The 16,899-nt window shown below is 41.2% G+C and overlaps 1 protein-coding gene across 1 annotated transcript; it reads right to left on the minus strand.

Moving 5' to 3' along the window:
- Positions 1-335: 335 nt before the first annotated feature.
- Positions 336-14,420, minus strand: LOC131223188 (uncharacterized protein At2g34160-like). The gene is made up of 5 exons (XM_058218501.1): positions 14,154-14,420; positions 13,885-13,933; positions 1,992-2,054; positions 1,836-1,900; positions 336-642 (listed from the first exon to the last, which is right to left on the minus strand). Exons 1-5 carry the CDS (start codon positions 14,277-14,279, stop codon positions 547-549), a joined length of 399 nt encoding a protein of 132 aa, XP_058074484.1. The 5' UTR covers positions 14,280-14,420; the 3' UTR covers positions 336-546.
- Between the last annotated feature and the right edge of the window lie 2,479 nt (positions 14,421-16,899).

Raw genomic sequence — 16,899 nt, forward strand, 5'->3', positions numbered from 1 at the left:
GGTTAGTGACCCACCTTATGAGTTCCACTAGCGGGACTTTTACAGGCAAAAGCCATGGGTGCATGTACATGCGCCTCCCCACTAGTAATGAAGATGAGCCAAAAAGAGATTTGAAGGCAAAAGACAGCATATGCTGCAGTGTCACAGAAAAAGGGTGACATTTTGCACTACATTTTATGGTTGATCCGTCTAATTTGGTGCAAAATATCATAAACTTTCATTATATTTGGTGCAACCACCAAATGGACACTTAACCACTGGATCCGGTTCTTGATGCTTCCAAATTCACGTTAAAATCTACATGTGAAATCTTTCAGAACAGAGAAGGGGGGGAATAAAAAATAAAATAAAATTTTGAATAGCAAGATATTAGTTTCTACAGAATCGCCTACTCTAAAAAAACAATATTATCACATCCCTGAAACTCATTTCAAGACTAATGAGATTGTAGCATTTTACTCAATTGTCTGTGCCATTAGCAGTCCTAGGACCCATCCATCAAAACAACAATCCCAATGTGAAACTTACCCACAACCTTCTATCCTTTCAACTCTGCTCCTCTGTGTCTGCCGCCTCTCTCTCCTCCGCCGCAGCATCCATCAACTCGTCAAACTTCTCCGTCTTCCCCAGCAATATCTCAATCTAAACACAAGAACTTGTATGTCATTGGTCTTTCAAGGATATGAATGGTGAATCATTCAATGTTGACAAACGAGAATGCTACTCAGGCATACATAAATATCCATGCTGTGATTTTTCTTGTTCTTTTTTTTCCCCCTTTTTGGAAAAATAAAAATAAAAATGGTAGCTATTATCATGCAGGGCCCCCAAAAGTATGTCCCCTCGCCCAAAATCAGACCTCTCTGCTCAACAGGTGGGTACACACTTCATCAGTGTCTCAACATGAACTGTTGATCAGTTTTTTTAAGTGGCCATTTTTCCTTTTTGCCTATCAAACTGACCTTAGATAATCTAATCATGTTACTGTGTTACTCAGATACACCTAACATGTATGGTATTATCCAAAGTCCCAGCCAAAGAGTCAGGGACTTCAGAGAGAGAGAGAGAGAGAGAGAGAGAGAGTATGGTATTAGCCAAAGAGTCAGTGACTAGAGAGAGAGAGAGAGAGATGTGTGCTTGGAAAGTGTGCAGACTGCAATGTGGTATGTAGATTGCGTGGTGTGGCACTCCTCGGTGATGTGTTGACCTGGCAAAATTTTTGTGGGCCCACGTTGATGTATGTGTTATATCCACACCATCCATCCATTTTGCAAGATCATTTTAGTGCATGAGCCCAAAAATGAGGCAGATCCAGAGTTCAAATGGACCACACTACAGAAAGCAGTGGGGGCAATGGCACCCACCGTTGAAACCTTCCTAGGGCCCACCAAGGTGTTTATTTGCCATCCAACCTGTTCATAAGGTCACACAGACCTAGACGCAGGGAAAGCATAAATATTAACTAGATCCAAAACTTTTGTGGCCCCCAAGAAGTTTTCGATGGCAGGAGTTCAATACCCACTGCTTTCTGTGGTGTGGTCCACTTGAGCTTTGGATCTGCCTCATCTTTGGGCTTGTGCCGTAAAATGATTTCACAAAATGGATGGATGGTGCGGATAAAACACATATACCATGGTGGGACCACAAAAATTTGCCACATTAGCACACCATCAAGGTTAGTGGTGCGGGCCACACCATGCAATCCACCATGGTGACATGCTCATGTACTTTTTCTTTTCTTCATTCATTTTTTAAAAGATAACAGTTATTGCAAGTGTGGCATGCTGGCATAAAAAAAAAAAAAAATTCATGAAATGTACATTAAGCAAACTTACCTTTGCTTTCTGAATGGGCCGCCCTCTTGATTCATCCTTCATATCAACCGTCGATGTCATGATCTCTGCACATCAGAGTTCACAGCAAAAAGTTAAATAGCTTGTTTTTCTTCTTTCTCAGCTACGGAGAGAAACAAAGGAGCACAAGAAACTCACTCTTCTCAACAGCTAACCCATTGTTCTTCAGAATCTCTGCTATGGTAACAACAGTGGCAATCGCTGCAAATATTATCAAAACGATAAATCAATATCACAGGAATTAGAAAACGGTCTCTGTGCAGATCACCTATCAACTGCACTTACAAAGAGAACTGATCACCTGCAATCAGAAGTAAGCAGCAACCCTTTTTATGCCTTCAGGTTTTATTTTATTTGTTTCCACTTGGGCTCATATTTTCAAGGAAAATTGCTTCTAAACTAGTCGGTACAGTTAACATATGACCAGTTGTAGGTGATTAGTCCACTCAGAAATGGGGCTCCTCCAATTTTATTTAGATTCTTACTAAAACTAGGTTTCAAATGCCTTGCATTTTGTTCATATTTTAAACTAACTTGAATGGGATCTAAGATGTATGGGATGAGATCCAGTCCACCCAGGCAGATGAAATTTTCATCCTCCCATGGTAATACCATACGTGTGGCATGTGTATGATTATTCAAACCATTCATTCATCCAGGATACCTTGAATGGGTCATCGACTCCTGGGCCAAGAAACGCAGTCATCTTACTACCCCAGCCACAAAAAAAAAAAAAAAAGTACGAAAATCACAAACATCCAGTCAGTGACATTTGCACAACAATTTTTATGTTATTAGGACAATTCTGACCATCTCGATCTCTGGTACATTGTCCTCCCATGTGGAATGGATCCTGTCCCATATAGTTCGTATTTTATACTAACTCAAATATCACGTAAGATATATTTACATTTACAGCAAGCACAATCCTTGATTCGATTTTCTAGCATCCACTGTGATTTTTATTTTTATCTTGGCACCACCATGGATGACTTCACATGTTTAGTCTCTGATAACTGTGTGGCCCTAAATTTTGATTTTCTGCATTCCATTAGCATGATCCAAAAGGAAAAGTGCATGCATGAGATTTACATATTGACAGAGAGAGTCAGGAAGCTGGGAGGTAAAAAATAGGTGGAAAGGGAATTGCTCAAATTTGAATATCAAGTCACTATAAGAAGGGAAGGGGCAGCTAGGAGGTAGAAATCCAGGGCAACATGGCTTGAGGGAACAAAAAAGATCTTCCATAAGATTGAGAACAAAAGCTACATGGTGAAACATATCCCCAAGCTTCCCATCCAGGGGTATTGTTGGAAGACCCTACCAAATAAAAACTGTTCTAAACACTCACATACTACAGAGAAGTTGATCTTTTAAGAACATTACTCATGAGCTTGCAGAGTGGATGAGGGGAGACTCTGAGAAGGAAGCTGGGAAAATAGTGTGTAAGGGTGGCAACGGGTTGGATAGCCCACCTCATCTGCCGAGCCCAAACCGGCTATGGGCCAGGCTTGGACCTAATAGCTTGACCCATGGGCTGGGCTTGGGCCTCACATGCATAACCTGATGGTTTTCAGGTCGGACTTGGGCTCGAATCATTTTAGCCCAACCCAACCCAGCACAACCTAGCTTTATATGTACATGTTAGATCCTACAAATATGCCATTTTAATCATCCATTAGGAAGCCCATTTATCTTGAATGTAGGCTGTTTGTTGGTTTCATTCGTTCAATTTTTTTATTCTTTATTTTTTGCATCTGTGGCCCACTTGATTGATGGATATATTAGGAAATTTCAAGTGGCAAATGGGGATTTCATCAAATTTCAGGCCCGGCGGGTCAGGCTGACCCAAATGGCTGTTAAAGAAAAAATGACATGTAACGGCACCATAACAGTCCCGAAACAGATTTTTCAAAAAAAAAAAAAGGCCGTAACAGCCTGTATCGTAACAATAATGCCAGTAGCCGTTATGGCCACCGTTACCATATAGAACACCTTGATGGTTACATACCCAATTCCAGGCGCTTTTGTCAAGGAAAGGCAGTCCTGGATGGCATCTTAGTGACGAATGAATGCGAACATGAAACAGAATCAGGAGAAGGCGGCATCTTGTACAAAATAGATATGGAATAGCCCTATGAGCACATTGATTGGAAGTTATTGGTGTATTCACTCAACAGGATAGGCTTTGGTGGTTTACAGAATGCATCTCCTCTGGATCACTCTCAGGATGTTTCTGCATGCTTCAGTTGGGAAGGGGACCCTTTCAAAGACAGGAAACTGTCTCTGGATGTTTGTTACCTTTCTGTTTTCTGGGAAATCTAACTCCTGCACCTTTCAAGACACTATCATCAGTGGAATTCATCTGCCACTGGGTTAAGGTCGACATGCTCGCCTGCGCAACTGTTCACCCTGCTTTCACTGGCATTGAGGCCTGGATCCTAAACTGGGAGAGATTGCTGGATAGTGCTGCAGACTCACTAATCCTCCATCCATCAAGGACGATTGTGATTACTAAAAGGTGCAGATTCATGGTGGAGATCCCTGTTTTCAGCAAGGAGGATTGTTGGTTTGGTGTGGAAGGCCTTCTTCTGGATGACCTAGGATCCATGAACCTAGATTTCTCAAATCCAACTAGAGCTGCATCCTGGGCAAAAGTCGCCGCTCTCTCCCTCCAATAGGCAGTTCGTATTATTCACAACCAGTTCAAATCTACTCCAGTGGAAGTGGAGGTGCCTCGCAGGGAGATTTGCTTTTGGGTCAAGGGGAATAGACCTTTTCCTTGGGATCTGGACTGCATTCTTAAAGAGATCAGATTCCCGACTGCAGGGTTAGACATTTTGTTTAACCCCTCAATCGTTTATTTATCCAACCCTATGGTATTCAAGGTTGCCGTTTCAGGTTTCAGGGGCTTTCACGTCCCTTTCTTTGTATTGGGAATTCCCATCCCATCCTTTAGTTCCGGTGAATTTTGTTCCCGTTTCAGGTTTCAGGGGCTTTCACGTCCCTTTCTTTGTATTGGGAATTCCCATCCCATCCTTTAGTTCCGGTGAATTTTGTTCCCCTCTCAAAATATGAATTTATTAAAAGAAACAAAAAGTCAACAACGGGAACATAAAGAGACTGGGAACAAATTTCCAATACAAAGATGATGTCCATCACACCTTCGGCCAAATTATGGACCGACCGGTTGGACCCTTCGTAAAAGAACATTCAGCAAACAGATGCCATCAATGTAACCTAGATACGTGGCATGGCTGCCAACTATCCAGAGTGACACAAAGTGTCAGGCAGGATAAACTCCAAAGATGTAGGCACAAGGATGCTACCAAACACAAATAAATGAATAGATGAATAAAACAAAAAAAAGAAAAACAATAAGAGGTATCTCTGAAAAGAAGAAGAAGAAGAACATTAAATGGTATTGGTATCCCCTGAACAACACCCATTCCCACGACCTCACAGTGGCACTAAGCTTTTGCTGGAATGTCCATTTGTACCACAAAAATATAGGCAATATCTCCAGGTCTTTCAAATTGCATCATAATGGATGAGAAGGCAATGAGTCATTATCTCTTATTTCTTGAAGCAAAATAATGACCAGGGAATTTGTGCTCCCTTTTCTAAGATTAAAAGATTTTCTTAAGAGAGGCAAAAAAAAAAAAAAAAAAATACAGATACAAGCAAGAAATTCCTAAAAGGAGGTAAAGGCTCCCTATGTTGGAGATGGTCAAAGAGTAAGAATTTTACCATCAACCCCTGCCCAACAGTCCAAGCAAAAACTAAGGCATCAAAGAGCCTCACATAAGATCACAGCAAGTAAAAGGCCCTTCCTCCATTGATGTCATGCAGAAGCAACTTACACAAGAATAAACCCATACCAAGCCTTGAGAATTTCATTGCAAGGAACTTTTTTTTACCAATCCAAGAGCTTCCCAAATGTTACTTTATCTCCTTTCCTTGCTATCAATCTGATACCTCCAAAAATACAATAGTCAACCATTTTTCATCATGTCCAATCTTACAAATACTAATCCAAACCTCTGCTCCCACCCTCAGATTCCTAATCCTAACTTACCTTCACATATCATTTCACTATACATTTCATATAAAGCGTTCAATTCTTTCCCAAAACCTACACATCGCTTCTTTCCTTTCTTTTTGCTAGAGGGGAACGATAACTTTACTAAAAAAGCAAAAGAAAACAAGATGACCTGAACGGCCAGACAAGAAAAATGAATGATAAGGAATCATCTGAAAATGCAATGTCATGACAAACCCCAACACACGAAAAATGTTTCCCAATTTACACCATGCTAATCACTTTTTGCCTGATGCTGAGCTCAATTCTATTCTTAGTGATATGCAAAACAACTACACGCAATTTGACCCTGTCACAGAAGGTTATGTCATTATGCTCCTTCCATACTGACCACAAACCAGCAAGCAACAAAAGACTACAAAAGACTGTCTCTTTCCTTTGGGCTCTCCAAGCTAGGCCTGAAAGAGATCACAAATCCTTCCCAGCATTACCCAATTACACCAACGAGGAATAAAACCCCCACCAAACGTTTAGAAAGTAACCGTGGTGGAGAAAGAAGTGATCAATTGTTTCTTCACCTCGAAGGCATAAGATCAAGGTAATCCATAATGGTAACAATGGCTGTAACCAAGGTATTCCGTAATGGTAACGGTGGTTATAACAGACACCACCGTTATCTTTACGATACGGGGTGTAACAATTGTTACGGTCTCTTTTTTTATTAAAAATAAAAAATAATAACCAAAACTTGTATCAACCCCGTAATGGACCGTTACGGGGCCATTACGGCCTTTATGAGGGAACAACATTTACAAGTTCTTCGTTTCTTTTCTTCTTCTTCTTCTTTTATTTTTTTATTTTTATTTTTATTTTTTTATATTGTAATGGCTGTTACGACCCGATAACGTGTAACAATTGCCACCATTACCTTTACGTAACGGCCTTTACGGCACACCATGGCCGTAACGGCCACCACCGTTACCTTTACGGCACACCATGCATAAGATGCAAACATTGCAGCATATCATCCTTTTACTATTCCAATGTTCAATAGTAAGAACCTAAGTATAAGCTCTGGAAAGTGTATGCTGCTGCTATGTGTTAATGGGGATCTAAATTTGATGGTAGATAGAAATTGGAGTGTGAGGATCTGTTTGCAGGTTATTTAAAATCTAAATTTATAAAATAGGCTGTCTGGATTTGAGCTAGCTTGGTTGGAGATGGAAAGGCTTTTGGGGCTAGTGAAAGAGTGGTGGAGACCATTCGAGGTAGAAGGCTTTGCGGGATTCAGGCATTGCCAAAAATTAAGGCGACGAAAAATAAAATCAGTGGTTGGAAGGAGGTGTTGGGGAAGTGGGAGATGTAGGTAGGATCCATCGTCGAGGGCATCCAAGAGATTGACAAAAACTATCGAGGGATGATAAAGTGCTAAGGTAAAAAATAATTTAAGATTATTCAAACTGCCTGAGGGTGGAAGTAACCAAGTGGCATCAACAATCTAGGGCAGTTTGACTTGAGAGGGATAAAAACATGAGATTCTTCGACAGTATTGCAAGTCCGTGGGCTAGAAGCAATAGGATTGGTAGGATTGTGGTGGATGGATGGGAGGAGTAGAAAGAAAAGATCAATTGTGTGAGGTGATAGTGCAAGTTAAGAATGCCACCTGGGCAAGGATGGGATGGGCCGAGGCTGGACAATTTGGAATTCAGTAGTCTGTCGAATGAGGAAGTGGAAGCTTTAGAGAAGCCGTTCTCCAAGGAAGAAGTCAAAGCAAATGTGGACTCATTAGGGAGGGTAAGGTGCCAAATGGTTTTCTGTTAGCTTTCTTTCAAATGTTTTGGGACGTAGTGGAGGATGAAATAATGGGATTCATGATGGAATTTTTTTAAGGGGTCAATTGTCAGTTGAAATTGGGGTGTTATTTATTGTGATTATCCTGAAGGTAAATGACACAGAAAACACAAATGATCACAGACCGATAAGCTTGATAGGGGGCATTATTTTTAAAGGGGTCAGTTGTCGGCTGATATCGGGGCATTATTTATCATGATTATCCCGCAGGTAAACGACACAGAAAGCATATAGGATGGTGGCTTACAAGATCATCATAGAAACTTAATCCACCAGATTTAAGGCAACGTTGGTAGTGTCATTTCAAAGAACCTATGCGCGTTTGTGGAATGGAGATAGATCCTGGATTCCGTCCTCATTGCCCATGAATGCATCAACTCTTGCTACAATGAAGGGGCGAAACTAGCTGGACATTAAGAAGGCTTACAATCATGTCGATTGGGCTTTCCGGGACTACATGATAGGTCGGGATGTGGTAGGAAGTGGAGGGTGGATGAGGGAGTGCATTAGGTCGGCTAGAATCTTGGTTCTAATGAACGGATCACCTAAAGGATTCTTCAAGAGTTCTAGAGGCATACAATAGGAAGATTGCCTTTCCTCCCTTTTTGTGGTAGTGATGGATGCTTTGGGCAAAATGCTGGAAAGAGAGAATTGGGTCTTATTTGCAACTTTACGGGTGGAAGAGACAGCTCCTCGAGTTCCCATCTTCAGTATGCAGATAACATTGTTATTTTTTGTGAAGCGAAACTAGAAATGGTGGACAAGCTAAGGATGATCATTAGGTGCTTTGAGGTGGTGTGGGACTAGAGAGTGAATATTGCTAGGACTGAAATGCTAGCTAGGCATTCAGATGTTGACTGAGGAGGTGAGGCAAATGGTGGGCATCTTCAGGTATAAGGCAGGATCTTTTCCCTCCGCGTACTTGGCCCTTCCTATGTGCATAGGGATGGAAAGATTCGAAAGGAAGTTATTAACTTGGAGAAGTAAATATTTGTCTTTGGGACAGAGGATAACACTTATAAAACTGTCCCTTTCAAATATGCCTCCCTTTTTTATGTTATGTCCCTCTTTAACTGCCCCTAATCGGTGCTATCCTTCTACTGTAAGGAATTTTCTGTGACAAGGTTCAAAAGAAAAGAAGAAATTCCCTTTAGTTGGGTGCAAGGTTTTTGTTAGCGACAATATTGTCAATTATATCTTTGGCTCGGCGAACTGAACCTCCCTTTAATACAAATACTTCTAGGTAACATAACATTGATATTATCACACTGATATTGTTGATACCGTTTCGGGGTTTAGGGTGGGGACTGGGGAGAGTTGCGTAAATATGTGAAAAAAAAAGAAGAGAAAAATAGAAGAAGGTATTTTTAGTGGATTTTTTTATTTTATTTTATTTTATTTTATTTTATTTTTTTTTGCAGATTTGATTCAACATTCAATTTCAATCATTGCTTGTAGAGTTTTGCAAATCAAAACACGTGATTGGGGAAGAAATTGGAAATTGAAAGAAAAGGGTAGGCTGAAATTTTGTAAAAAAAATCCATATTTTTGAGTTTTTTTTTTTTGTTTTTTTTTGCATAAATTTCTTTCCAAATTCATCTCTATGAATGATTCCTCATGCACTGACATGCTTGACATGGATTCGCATGAAAATGGAGAGATTATAGGTTTGAAATGGGGATATTTTGGGGGACTTGGGGAAAATCTGATTTTTCCCCATTTTCTTTCAAAAAATAAGTAATTGTGGTCATAATTTTTAACATGAGGGGCTGATCTATCGATTCATTTTGATTTCTCAAAATTTTGAATTATTTATATTTTTGAACAGTTTTTTTTTTTTTTTGGTTTAATTAGGAAAAAAATCATTTCAACCTTTATTTTTTAGATTTCTGTTTTGTTTTATGTTTTCTTATTTATGGTCCATGTTTATCATCAATGGGTTGCATTTGTTGGTGATGAATCAGTTTTCTGTTTTTTTTTTTTTTTTTTTAATTTATTTTATTTTAAATATTAGAAACTTGTTTATTAAAAAATTTTGATTTTTTTTTTAGGTTATGGGTGCATGGATGGATGATGTATGCATGGATGTGTGTATATGCATCCTTGTATGAAGTATGTATGTGTGTATATGCATGGATGGATGGTGTATGCATGCATGCATGAATGTGCTTAATCTTGCTTCCACTATTGCTCACATATGGGTTTTTTTCAGGCCTTAAAAGTGGTGGCCTTTGTGTTGTTGATGGGAAGATAAGGTAGACACAAGAACATCTTAACCCTATGGACAGTACATAGAAGAACCAAATATAGGTTCAAGGCATTCAAAATCACATGGCCCTAGTAACTTGAGCAACAATTAAATAGAGGCAATTAGTACAAATGAAATATGCAACATTATGCTCAACCGCATATCATGTTAGTTCAGGCAAGCACTCCTAAGAAGTGGGCCTTGCCTTCCAGTAATCAAGATCGTTCATCAAATGGGCCTGTCAAGGATAGGCATTGTACCCCAATGGGACTCTAGCCATCCGATGGGAGATGTGCAAGCACATGCTTAAAAGTAATTACAGCCAGCAGCCGGAACACCCCATGAGAAGTCTCACCAACTGGATGACTAGAATAGTTCGAGAAGGTCCAGCACTCATCTATAATGGGGCCCAACAAACTAACAACCTAGGTCGATACAAGGTGCAACCTTTTTCCATGGAATACCTAACCAAACGAAAAGGCCACTGGTTTGGAGTCTTTGGACCGAGCAAGGTACCTTCCCTGTTTCATATGAACTATTCAGGGTATCAGAACAAACTGCACAAGAACTTACAGAAATGGCGCTAGAGGACTGGAATCTTAAAAGGTGGAGAATGTTTCTCGGAAACAGATTCTCCGAGAATGATATTTTGTCGATAGTTTGGGTACTTAGAAAGCCATTCTAATGAATGCAGAAATTGTGTTTGTATACTAGGAAAGAGGGAGAGAGATGTGATGAATTTGGGCAGGCCTTGCCTTTATGGCGTTTCAAAAAAATGACTGTTGCCTCACCTCCTCAGTCAACATCTGAATGCCTAGCTAGCATTTCACTCCTAGCAATATTCACTCTCTAGTCCCACACCACCTCAAAGCACCTAATGATCATCCTTAGCTTGTCCACCATTTCTAGTTTCGCTTCACAAAAAATAACAATGTTATCTGCATACTGAAGATGGGAACTCGAGGAGCTGTCTCTTCCACCCGTAAAGTTGCAAATAAGACCCAATTCTCTCTTTCCATCATTTTGCCCAAAGCATCCATCACTACCACAAAAAGGGAGGAAAGGCAATCTTCCTATTGTATGCCTCTAGAACTCCTGAAGAATCCTTTAGGTGATCCGTTCATTAGAACCAAGATTCTAGCCAACCTAATGCACTCCCTCATCCACCCTCCACTTCCTACCACATCCCGACCTATCATGTAGTCCCGGAAAGCCCAATCGACATGATTGTAAGCCTTCTTAATGTCCAGGTAGCATATTGTCTTTCGCCCCTTCATTGTAGCAAGAGTTGATGCATTCATGGGCAATAAGGACGAAATCCAGAATCTATCTCCATTCCACAAACGCGCAAAGGTTCTTTGAAATGACACTACCAACATTGCCTTAAATCTAGTGGATTAAGTTTCTATGATGATCTTGTAAGCCCCCATCCTATATGCTTTATGTGTCATTTACCTACGGGATAATCATGATAAATAATGCCCCGATATCAGCCGACAACCGACCCCTTTAAAAATAATGCCCCCTATCAAGCTTATCGGTCTGTGATCATTTGTGCTTTCTGTGTCATTTACCTTCAGGATAATCACAATAAATAACACCCCAATGTAACTGACAATTGACCCCTTAAAAAAATTCCATCATGAATCCCATTATTTCATCCTTCACTACGTGCCAAAACATTTGAAAGAAAGCTAACAGAAAACCATCTGGCGCCTTACCCCTGCTTAATGAGTCCACATTTGCTTTGACTTCTTCCTTGGAGAACGGCTTCTCTAAAGCTTCCACTTCCTCATTCGACAGACTATTGAATTCCAAATTGTCCAGCCTCGGCCCATCCCATCCTTGCCCAGGTGGCATTCTTAACTTGCACTACCACCTCACACAATTGATCTTTTCTTTCTCCTCCTACCATCCATCCACTACGATCCTACCAATCCTATTGCTTCTAGCCCACGGACTTGCAATATTGTCGAAGAATCTCATGTTTTTATCCCTCTCAAGTCAAACTGCCCTAGATTGTTGACGCCACTTGGTTACTTCCACCCTCAGGCAGTTTGAATAATCTTAAATTATTTTTTACCTTAGCGCTTTATCATCCCTCAATAGTTTTTGTCAATCTCTTGGATGCCCTCGAGGATGGATCCTACCTACATCTCCCACTTCCCCAACACCTCCTTCCAACCACTGATTTTATTTTTCGTCACCTTAATTTTTGGCAATGCCTGAATCCCGCAAAGCCTTCTACCTCGAATGGTCTCCACCACTCTTTCACTAGCCCCAAAAGCCTTTCCATCTCCAACCAAGCTAGCTCAAATCCAGAAAGCCTATTTTATAAATTTAGATTTTAAATAACCTGCAAACAGATCCTCACACTCCAATTTCTATCTACCATCAAATTTAGATCCCCATTAACACATAGCAGCAGCATACACTTTCCAGAGCTTATACGGTAAGATAAGGTAGACACAAAAACAACTGAACCCTATGGACAGTACATAGAAGAACCAAATATAGGTTCAAGGCATTCAAAATCACATGGCACTAGTAACTTGAGCAACAATTAAATAGAGGCAATTAGTACAAATGAAATATGCAACATTAAGCTCAACCGCATATCATGTTAGTTCAGGCAAGCACTCCTAAGAGGTGGGCCTTGCCTTCCAATAATCAAGATCGTTCATCAAATGGGCCTGTCAAGGATAGGCATTGCACCCCAATGGGACTCTAGCCATCCGATGGGAGATGTGCAAGCACATGCTTAAAAGTAATTACAGCCAGCAGCCGGAACACCCCATGAGAAGTCTCACCAACTGGATGACTAGAATAGTTCGAGGAGGTCCAGCACTCATCTATAATGGGGCCCAACAGACTAACAACCTAGGTCGATACAAGGTGCAACCTTTTTCCATGGAATACCTAACCAAACGAAAAGGCCACTGGTTTGGAGTCTTTGGACCGAGCAAGGTACCTTCCCCGTTTCATATGAACTATTCAGGGTATCAGAACAAACTGCACAAGAACTTACAGAAATGGCGCTAGAGGACTGGAATCTTAAAAGGTGGAGAGTGTTTCTCGGAAACAGATTCTCCGAGAATGATAATTTGTCGATAGTTTGGGTACTTAGAAAGCCCTTCTAATGAATGCAGAAATTGTGTTTGTATACTAGGAAAGAGGGAGAGAGATGTGATGAATTTGGGCAGGCCTTGCCTTTATGGCGTTTCAAAAAAATGACTGATGGAGGAGAATCAATTCCCCAGGAATTTTCTCCACAGCTCTTATGAAGTAATCACAAAATAGATCTTTTAAGTGAAACAAATTCCCACGAGAATCCATTTACATCTGTTTCACAGTACCAACACTTACAAATGGATTCTGTTTCCACAGGGTCTACTTTTCCAGGTAGCCAAACGAGCCCTTATTGGTGTATTTAGGGTCCGCTTGGACACACCCTCCAAAGGGGCTTTTGGGGCCAAAAGGCCATTTTTATCCAAAGAGTCGTTGTCGTTGTGCATTGTGATGCACTTCGCAAACCCCCATCTCCTCTCGCACTCGCACTCAACAAAATAGGCACTAAAATGCGGACTTGACAAAACCAAAAGTGGTTTTGCCAAGTCGGCAAAAAGGAAGCCCCCCTTTTGAAGGAGTCCAAATGGACCTTTATGCCATTCTAAATATTCCATCTTTCAAGAGCGAAATTAGAAACTAAAATTTCTGAAAGCATATGACGGGTCACAGCATTCAACCAGTCATAGGAAACTTAAGTTACGTCCATTTCCATACATGCCATCAAACCGATAAAAACTCGCGTTGAATTTAAAACAAATAATAAAAAGAAACAAAGCAAGAAACCGAAATAAGAGAGAGTCGATGGAAAAATAAAAAGATACCCATTCCAAGAGCGGAAAGCTCCACTTCTTCGTGCTGCTGCATATACCTCTGTAAATATGACAAAACGCACCCGAGAACATCAAAAGAAAGCCATAAACCCTAAAATCAACTTGATTATTACAATACTCAATCCGCATCAGATCCAAAGCTTCAAGATTCCTTAAGGATAAAAAACCTAACCGCCAAAAAAAAAAACATACGAGAGAGAGAGAGAGAGAGAGAGAGAGAGAGAGAGAGATTAGGGTTTTGTGATGGAGAGAGCAAGTACCTTGGCAAGATTGACGTAGAAGAAGAGGGGTTTCTTGGTGTTGGAGACCTGAATCCGATTCTTCTTGTGAGAATCCGGGCCAGCAACCAAGTTCATGTTATTCACGCCCTCTGTTATCTCTTCCATTTCCAAAGAAAGATTTTTTTTAAACGAAAAAAATAAAAACCCTAACCCTAGCTGTCTCTGATGATAGGCGAAGCAGAAGATGGAACAGATAAACGGAGAAATCTCTGATCTTCTGTATCCCAGGCGCCGCTTAAAATAGACGAGCGCTCTTACTTAGGGCGAGCGGCAGGAAATTGAGGAGGTGAGTCGTGGGATACGTGGCAACTGGCCCACGTGTGAAACATCAGGCTCGTTCATCAGGTTTGGGCCCATGTGAACATTCCGAGATCTACTGATCGTGGGGCCACGTGCGTAAGTTGAATATAGGCCGTTGGTGGTCTCTGTTAACCGTCGAGTATATGGTAGTGAGGGTCACGGCATTGAATGTTAACGGCGGTTCACCTGTGAATGGTTTGGATCTTTTACGTGTATGCGGTCCCACTTAAGTCACTATTGCAGTCGGATTAGGTGTGGCGCGACCGTGCTGCCCAGATTAATGTATTTGTAGCATATCCACGCCGTCCATCTGTTTTTCCAGCTCATTTTAGTTCATTAGCCCGAAACCGAAGCAGATAGACATCTCATGTGGACTACACTAAATAAAATAGTAGTAATTGATTGCTCACCGTTAAAATATTCCTAGGGCCCAACGTAATGTTTATTTCCCGATTCAAGCTGTTGATAAGGTCACACAAATCTAAATCAAGGTCAAAAAACAAATATTAGTTTGATCCAAAACTTCGTGGCCTACAAGAAGCTTTTTAATGGTTATTCGCAATTTTTTTTGGTAGTGTGGTCCATCTGATATTTGGATCATCCTCGGTTTTGGTATCATGCCCTAAAATTATCTTTGAAAACGGATGGACGGCGTGGATATACTAAAAATACATTAAAGTAGGCCCCACAGAGAGGGCCGCACTGGGTTCGGTGCGGCGGGGGCCGCACCTAATCCTCTCTTCATAGGTCTCTCACTCACGGCGTAAATAGCCACGGCACTTCTTCCGCTTATATAGCGGGAAGTTTCATCCCTTCACCTCGATACTCTTATAATAGTTTACCACCATTTTAGTACAGGTTGTGATTTATTTACTACCACATGATGAAGTGTTACAGAGATCCAAACCGTCCATATTGCCAACACGAATGTGCATGAAACATATCCAACAATCACTCTTAACAGAAGATATGACTATTTTCTCTATAGCATGGTCTTAGGACTGGGACTAGTCTGATGCCACTATTCCGAGTCGACTCAGATTCAGTCGAACCCTATCCGGTTTAACACCAAAAGTCACCTCCAACCCAGGCGAGTCGCAACTCAGGGCCGAACAAGTCAGTGGAGTCGAGTCTTTTGAGCAGGGTCGAGCAACTGACCACCAAATCCGAATCAACTTAGGCAAGTTATATCTGACTCACTCCAATCTAAAACAATGCTTCAAATCGATTGAGACAAATCTTGTAATTGGCAATATGTAGTTATGGTTAGAGTTGGGCATCAAGTGAGTCAGACCAAGTTAGGGCTGACTTGACTCGATCCGGTTTTGAAATAAGCTTGACCCGAACTCAATCCAACTCAATACCAAGTCCAGTATGCCTGACTCAATCCAAGTCCGGTCTGCCCTAGACTGAACCAGACCGAGTCCGATCCGGTTAGAAATACCAAGTCGAGTCAAGTTGGCACCGAGTCGGATTGAGAGATGGGGGAGCGAGAGACGGAGAGAATGGAGAGGAGAGAGAGGAGGAGGAAGAGGGTGATGGTGGTGGGTGGTTGCCGGGCTTGGAAGATGAGAAGGATGAGGAAGGGAGAGAGAGAGAGAGGGGCAGGGCTTGAAAGACGAGGAAGATGAGGGAGGGAGAGAGAGGTCGAGCTTGGAAGATGAAGAGGATGAGGGAGGGAGAGAGAGAGTTTGGGATTGGGTTGGGGTAGGATGTGGCAGGGTATGGTTAGAGATGATAGTAATTAGATTTATACACACACACACACACAAACCCGAGTCAAGTTGGGTTTCGAATTGAGTCGAGTCTGACTGGATCGAGTTTCGAGTCAAGTTACTAGATAACTCGAACTCGACTCGGTTTGAGTTCGGATTGGGCAAAGCTTACTCGGTTCGGACCGACTCACCCATTCGGTTCGGGTCGGTTAAATCTGAACGAGCCAGACGAGTCAAGTTAGCTGGATCGAGTCGTCCCATGCCCACCTCTAATTATGGTGATGGACTAACCGCACGAGTCAATTGAATCAAGAAATCTCACGATTCCTCAATCTTAAAGTGATTATATGGTTTTTATCTGGCCGTAAATTTTAAGTTTCATTTAGCTAACGACGACTTTAAACTTTAATTAATATTACACTCCAACTACATTATAAATCAATACCAAAGCTCAGAAAGTAAGGGTACAACATTCATGCAGCAGCATTCACAGTATGCTCGTCACACCATGACACTCTCCTAGTTTTATGAATAAATGAATAGCTTCGATCCACAATATGTTGCCCTGTTTGCCATTTAAAAAATAGGGGGGCATTGCGAAGTCCGCCGTGAAGGTGGGGACGATAGCAAAATCCACACGCACACTTATTGATTTTACTAAATATTAAATACTATTATTCTAAACATATTTAAAAGTTGTTAGGCTAAGT

This window comes from Magnolia sinica, chromosome 13 (assembly GCF_029962835.1).
Source record: "Magnolia sinica isolate HGM2019 chromosome 13, MsV1, whole genome shotgun sequence".
NCBI classification, from domain to species: Eukaryota; Viridiplantae; Streptophyta; class Magnoliopsida; order Magnoliales; family Magnoliaceae; genus Magnolia; species Magnolia sinica.